This window comes from Musca vetustissima, unplaced genomic scaffold (assembly GCF_032173495.1).
Source record: "Musca vetustissima isolate MV318-11 ecotype Yass unplaced genomic scaffold, APGP_CSIRO_Mvet_v1 utg36238, whole genome shotgun sequence".
Lineage (NCBI taxonomy): Eukaryota > Metazoa > Arthropoda > Insecta > Diptera > Muscidae > Musca > Musca vetustissima.
This window is the reverse complement of record NW_026884519.1, coordinates 40,311-47,619: the sequence shown is the minus strand read 5'-3', so window position 1 is coordinate 47,619 and position 7,309 is coordinate 40,311. Positions and strand designations below refer to the sequence as shown.

Below are 7,309 nucleotides of genomic sequence, written 5' to 3'. Positions count from 1 at the left end.
GGATAGTCCGTTCGCATGATATTGTAAAATTATTTTTTTGCACAATTTTGACAATTTTATGGGGGAAGGTACCAGAAGGAGTGGATGATATTCCCCATCTTCGAATTTGATATAAGCTTGGAAGAAATATTACAATGTGTAGAGTTTGAAGGAAATCGGTTTCTCCATTCGAGTGAACATTGCATTGTTTAATATATTTAATTGGTACATCCATATCCATATAACACCTCAGAACATTACATCATCATAACAAAATATCAACATAATTTTATGATTATTTTCCAATAGGAATTCGTACAAAGTTCAAAATTAAAAATTGGAATTAGTCATATAAACTAAAATAGCAACAACAACTAGAATTTAATAAAAAATAAAAGCAAACAAATAATTCCTGTCCGGCAAAGCAACAAAACTATTGAAACCGGCAAACTGATAACGGCTGACAGAGAATGGCGCAGAATTCTTTTAATATTTTTTTTATTTTCATTATCACGCCAATATTTTTAAAAAAATTATGCTTTCAGTAACATTTCAGTAACGATCACGGTCAACAACAGCAGCATTGAGAATGGCTCAGGAAACCAAAACCCAAAAACAACAACAGCAGCCGCAACAAAAATCCACCGGAGATGAGATCACCATGGCACCAGGTGATGAAGAGGAAATTGAAGAAATCGAAATACCTCAAAATAAAACGTTGATGGATAAACTGCAAATGATTTGCGAGAAATTCGCTGCAACTGGTATGGGTCAGGCGATATTGGAGCGCGGTGATCGTGTGTTAAAGGTTTTGGAAGAAACCTCCAAATGGAGTTTGCCACAGGGTGGGTTTTAAGCCGATTATTAAATGTTTAAATAATATATTTGAATGTCTTTTATAGATGACAATGATGCCAAATTGGAACGACCCCTGCCATGGATATTCTTCTTACCCTTAATTGTGTGGTTGCGTGTCATTCGCATGTGGCTCTCCTTTGGTTGCATAATGTTGGGAGGTTCTCCCATGACGGCAGAGAAAATGGTCTATAATATACAAATTAAACGTCGTCGCCTCCGTGCCATACGTGTACCGGCTTTAAGAGCTGCCCGTCGCCTTGAATCAGATTCAAGTGCCATGACAATGTCTGGTAAAAATCAAACTTTTATTGGCAAGATACGTTCATTATTTGGAAGCGCTGTTTGTAAACCGGGCCAACGTCATGATGCTCCGCAGAGACGTGCTTTTGGCACGGGGAATATATCGAAAGTAACGGAAGAAATGTCGGTAAGTTGTACGAGATATTGGTGCAGAGTACGCTTTAAGGGACCAAATCTGAATCGATTTCTACGAAACTTAAGACACGTTATTCTTGATCCAATTCAATACGATATGCAATCGGGAAAACGTAGGGCGTCCGGTGCACCTTTTACATAAAATCGGACGAAATTATATATGGCAGCAATGTTTAAATAAAGCGATTTAAATGAAACATAACACACTTTATTCTAGACTCAATTCTATACGTTATGAAAAATTTCGTTTCAATCGGACAAATCTCGATAATTTTGTGCACCATTTATAAAAATCGGACGAAAATATATATGGGAGCAAAATCTGAACCGAATTCAATGAAACTTAACACACATTATCCTATGGTCAACTTTATACGTTATGCCAAATTTCTTCTCGATTACATAAAATCGGAAGAAAATATATATGGGAGCTATATCTAAATCTCAACCGATTTTCACGAAACTTAGCGCACATCAATCTAGGCTTAATTCAATACGATATGCCAAATTATATTCACGAAACTTAACACACATCATTCAAGACTCATTTCAGTACATTTTGCCAAATTTCGTTCAAATCGAAATATATATAGGGACTTTGGTGCACCATTTACATAAAATCAAAGGAAAATATGTATAGGAGCTATATCTAAATCTGAACCGATTTTCCGAAACTTAACACACAACATTCCAGGCTTAATTCAGTACGCTATGCCAATTGTCGTGCAAATCGTATGATATCTAGGGACTTTAGCGCACCATTTACACAAAATCGGACGAAAATATATGTGGGAGCTATATCTACATCTGAACCGATTTTCCCAATTTCAATAGGATTCGTCCTTGGGCCGAATAAATGAGCTGTGCCAAATTTCATCCAATTCGGATAATAAATGCAATACGATTTAACATGGACAGACAGACGGACGGTCGGACGGACGGACATGCATAAATCGTCTCAGGACGTGATTCTATACATATTCTCAAAAGGAATCATGGGTCTATCTCCGTTCCTTTTGCCTGTTTCAAACATATACACAAAGACATAATATCTGTATCACCGTGTGGTGAAGGGTATAAAAATCAATATCCTTCTCTAATATCAATATTAATTATACCTACCCTTAGGGTGAACGTTCCGTAAAGCGACCACGAGATGATGACAATGCCGATCTTAATATGACCGTTGATCAAATGCTTGAAAAATATGCCAATGAAGATTCTGAAGATGATTCCGATTATGTGCCAAATGAAGAAGAAGACAGTTCATCATCGTCATCAAGTGAAAGTATTTCCAGTGCTGAAGCTGCAGATTTATCCAAATCTGAGGTACACAAAAAAAACCAATTTAAATCATAAATATCTAACTATCATTAGTATAAAATTATCCTGCTTCCAGAAATCTGAAATGACTTCTGCACTAGATCACAGTGTGGTAGAGGTCAAAGAAAACGGTGGTCCCAAACATAGGCCAATGCCTAAACCGATTGCCGATATCAAACTGGAACCCATATCAGATGCTGATAGTGGTAGTGAAGTGGCAAAGACACCGAAACCCGATAGTGGATCTCAGACCAAAAGCACAACAGAAGTCGGTAATGGTTTTTAGAATTATAACAAAATTTCAGTGATTTTTTTTTCTTTTCGTTTCTTATACATACATATATACATATACACACATAAATATAAGCATGGAATTTCTTTATTTGAACAACATTTGAAGTGAAAAATATTTTTTCTATAAGAAAATAAAAACAATTGAATTATGAAATAATTTTAATGAAATAATGATTAAGTCCAGTCATGCATTCCCAATTTTCCTACCAAATTTTCAAAAAAAAAAAATCTAAATTCTAAAAATCATATCCTTTATTTGGCCTTTGGTTTCTATATCTATATCCCTTTCTCCCCCCTCACCTAATGAATATTTTGACAGCCACAGTTGAAAAAGAACAACAGCAGCAACAACCACAAAAGGAACAACAGCAAAAGGATATCTCCACACCAAAATCCCAACCACACACAAAACAACAATTAAGTGTTACTGAAGATCCTGTAGCTAAGCAAAAATCTACACCAGGTCATGAATCAGCAGCCTCCTTGAAACCCGTTTTAGGTGCTAAAACCGCAGCTGGTGAGTTTAATTTTATAAATTTATTTAAATGAATTTTCGTTTAAAATGATTTTGTGATTTGATTTTTATGTCCCAGCACCCCAACAATCGTCACGCCCCAACCCAGCACCTCTAGAAAAACATTATCGAACGATTACAACGGAAACATCCATAACCGAATATGATTGGTCCATAGTTGTAAAAACCGAAATTACCCATCGAAAAGCATCTCCGGTATATCGCAGATCCTCTCCAATACCAATTCCAAAAGCCTCGTCTTCCAACTTCCCATTAACACCCGCCTCATCAACCGAGGATATTTTTTACAGTCCTATTGGTTTGTTCAAATGATTTCAAAAATTCACCCTCATACACTTCACACATCTCCATCCCCTCAAAAGCATAGCAAAGCACACACTTCTATAACCAAAAAAAATACTTCGGAAAATAAACCTATTTTTTCCAAATTGTGCTGAGCTCTCCTTCGGCTATATTTAGCCGAAAAAGTCCTCTCATTTCTTTACGGGTTTAACCCACTTTTATGACACTTTCTACTTAAAAGGAATACAAAATATTTGTCAGAGGCTAATATCCAGGTTGACATACATCCATGTAGAATATATTCTCTCTTAGCCAGCATATCAAGGTCTCAGTTAATTTTCCGTATATTCCAAGACCACTTTTCATCCTTTTCGAACATAGTTTACATAATAAATTATTTGGCTTAAATATTTCGAATAACGGTAGTCTTTTTCGATTTCACTCATTATCATTAATACATTTAATCATAACACAAGCATCTCATTTAACATACATTTACTTACTTTGATCATCCGAAATTATTTGTTCTCCTTCCTTCAGGTTCTCCACAGGACTTCCATTCCATCTTTCATCCGGCACCAATAGTTAAAGTCACTCAGGCAGAAGGTAAGCTGAGCCTTTTCATTAAAAATCGAATGTTTATAAATTTTGTTTTGTGTTTCAGCCCACCACTCAACGCCCAAGGAGGCTGATGATCGCAACGATAGCTCCGCTCCCGAAACCCCCGAAACTCAACAAAAGAAACAGCAAAATAAGCAACATCATCAACAGCAGCACCACCACCACAACAATAAGAATCGTAATAGAAATCGTCGCTGAAGAAATCTGTGGCTATTTTTTATTTCGTTTTTTTTAAGTCCTTTTTCCCACCCCCAATTTTCGTTAGTCCTTAATTTATTTCCAGTAAAATATTTTCGATTTTTGTTAAATGAAAGAATTTTGTTATATATAATTGAATTTTTAATAAAAACAAATATTATAAATCTTTCTTTAAAATTAAATCAAACTAGGGATGGTACTGTCATATGGGACCAATTCCAAAACGACAATAGTGTCTGCGATGGATATTCAAGGTATAGACTTGTTATTACAGGCTATATGGAAGCAGTAAGGAAAGTAGTATAGTCGGACTGGGCCGACTATATAATACCCTCCAACACTTTGGGTATATTCCAAGAAACATTGGCATGAAATTGATGGAAGGAACATTGACATGATCTTTATCTATAAGTAAATCGACTAACATCAATCCCAACACATGTCATTTTGCAACCTATCCTAATTTTGTAAATAGATTTACAGCAAATTTTACAGACGATATTTGGTATGCTACATATGCTGTTTAAAATGTAATATCAATCCGGTACCCAGTTATTATTTGGTGTACAATAAACACGAATATGTCGAAATTATATATGGAAGCTAAGCTATATCTAATTCAGAACCGATTTCAAGGCAACTTGCCAGAAATTAATTTATTTTTATCTCAGTGCGTTGTGTCAATCGTCCTAGCTTTGGGTCTTAAGTGCATTATTTACTTAAAATAGGACCAAAGTATATATAGGAGCAGTATGTAAATCTGAACCGATTTCAAGATAACTTGATACACGAAAGTTATAGTAACTTCAGTACATTGTACATTGTGTGGCAGACGGACAAACTTTTAGTCTTTAGTGCACAATTTACATTAAATCGGACGAAAATATATTCATGGACGAAGTCAATGTGTTCAAAACTGATTTTCACGAAATTCAACACACATCGTTCCGGACTCACTTCAGTACGCTATGCAAAATTTCGTGCAAATCGAAGGATATATAGGGACTTTGGTGCACTATTTACATAAAATCGGACGAAAATATATATGGGAGCTATATCGAAATCTGAACAGATTTTCACGAAATTTAACACACATCGTTCCGGACTCACTTCAGTACGCTATGCATAATTTCGTGCAAATCGAAGGATATATAGGGACTTGTGTGCACTATTAACCAAAAATCGGACGAAAATATATATGGGAGCTATATCTAAATCTGAACAGGTTTTCACGAAATTTAACACGAATCGTTCTAGACTTAATTCAGTACGCTATGGAAATTTTCGTGCAAATCGAAGGATATATAGGGACTTTGGCGCACTACTTACTTAAAATCGGACGTAAATATATATGGGAGCTATATCTAAATCTTAACAGATTTTCACAAAACTTAACACACGTCATTATACACCCAATTCAGTACGCTGTGCCAAATTTCGTGCAAATCGAAAGATATATAGGGACATTGGTGCATCATTTACATAAAATCGGATAAAATATATATGGGAGCTATATCTATATCTGAACCGATTTTCTCCAATTTCAATAGGGTTCGTCCTTGGGTCAATCAAGTGACCTGTGCCAAATTTCATCCAAATCGGATCATAAATGCGACCTGTACTTTGTTAACAAAAATACATGACGGACGGACAGACGGACATGCATAAATCGACTCAGAAAGTGATTCTATGCATATTCTCAAAAGGAACCATGCCTGTTACAAACATATGCACACCTTTCATATGATACCACTTACATTTAAATATCTGTAATACGAAAAAAGATATGGCGAAAATAAATAAGGTATGCATATTATAAAATCGTGTCGCCAGTTCCATCTATTGATGGACACGATTCAAATCAGACACATCAGGCTTATATTTTTTAGGGGATAATGACATCTCTATAATATGATATAAAAGCGTAAAAGTTTACTTCACTATAATCAACAGAAACAGAATCTATAAAACTATCTTTCATATGACACCAATTCAAATGTATGAAAATTAAATTTTGGATGATCGGTTTTTTGATCTACCCATTCAATAGATGTCTCTGGCATGTAAGTGTTTACCTGGATATTTGAAAATAAACCGTATGGAAATATCAAAAGTCGGACGGGACGACAATACTATGATACCCTTTACCACTCTTAGTACATACAAGAGATGCTAATATATGGATTCTTTATAGTACCATTTGTAGGAAATGTGGCAAAATTATGAATGGGAGCTATATGTAAATCAGGACCTAATCAAACAAACGTGACATACGTCATTTAGTATGCAGCTCATTGCGCTGTCCTCGTCCCAATCGTTAGTTATTTGGTATACTATAGTACAAAATGAAAAAATTGCTGTTGCAAACATAAATTTACTGTGAAAAAAATTCATTCCGGGGGAGACCCGCCCCCCCCCTGCGTACGTCCCTGCCGTGCACCACAGTGCGGGAAGGGTATACCAAAGTATAAATATCTTAAAATATCACAAATAAGCAAAATTCAAAAGTTACCAACATCTTTTAATTTTAGCGTTTTTTAGTCAAACAAGTTATTAATATCTTTTAAACTGTCTTGAATAGTTCTAGATACATATATATTTTTAAAAATCCACACAGTCAGATGGATTCGAAAAGAAGCAAAAAAAAAAAGAATTTTAAATTTCTTCACATAAGACGAAGTTTATTCGCCTTTATACAAATACTACCGCCATCTACATGTTAACATAATTGCTAACTTGTCGGTGGAGTAGTATTTTGGTGTACTGGTTGGCAACGCAACATTA

The 7,309-nt window shown here is 35.3% G+C and overlaps 2 protein-coding genes across 2 annotated transcripts; both read left to right on the top strand.

The window, feature by feature from the left end:
- The first annotated feature begins 531 nt into the window (after positions 1–531).
- Positions 532–2,631, top strand: LOC133331487 (uncharacterized). The gene is made up of 3 exons (XM_061539878.1): positions 532–824; positions 882–1,264; positions 2,401–2,631. The coding sequence occupies exons 1-3, from the start codon at positions 569–571 to the stop codon at positions 2,629–2,631; spliced, it is 870 nt and encodes a 289-aa protein (XP_061395862.1). The 5' UTR covers positions 532–568.
- Positions 2,632–2,680: 49 nt separating this feature from the next.
- Positions 2,681–4,525, top strand: LOC133331486 (uncharacterized). Its single transcript, XM_061539877.1, has 5 exons — positions 2,681–2,867; positions 3,209–3,406; positions 3,483–3,722; positions 4,247–4,312; positions 4,371–4,525. The coding sequence occupies exons 1-5, from the start codon at positions 2,681–2,683 to the stop codon at positions 4,523–4,525; spliced, it is 846 nt and encodes a 281-aa protein (XP_061395861.1).
- The last annotated feature ends 2,784 nt before the right edge of the window (positions 4,526–7,309 follow it).

Coding starts and splice junctions, on each gene's coding strand:
- LOC133331486 (XM_061539877.1), top strand. CDS start 2,681: ATGACTTCTGCACTAGATCACAGTGTGGTAGAGGTCAAAGAAAACGGT. Junction 3,407..3,482: donor AGGTGCTAAAACCGCAGCTG/GTGAGTTTAATT, acceptor TTTATGTCCCAG/CACCCCAACAATCGTCACGC. Junction 3,723..4,246: donor TATTTTTTACAGTCCTATTG/GTTTGTTCAAAT, acceptor TCCTTCCTTCAG/GTTCTCCACAGGACTTCCAT.
- LOC133331487 (XM_061539878.1), top strand. CDS start 569: ATGGCTCAGGAAACCAAAACCCAAAAACAACAACAGCAGCCGCAACAA. Junction 825..881: donor CAAATGGAGTTTGCCACAGG/GTGGGTTTTAAG, acceptor TGTCTTTTATAG/ATGACAATGATGCCAAATTG. Junction 1,265..2,400: donor AAGTAACGGAAGAAATGTCG/GTAAGTTGTACG, acceptor ACCTACCCTTAG/GGTGAACGTTCCGTAAAGCG.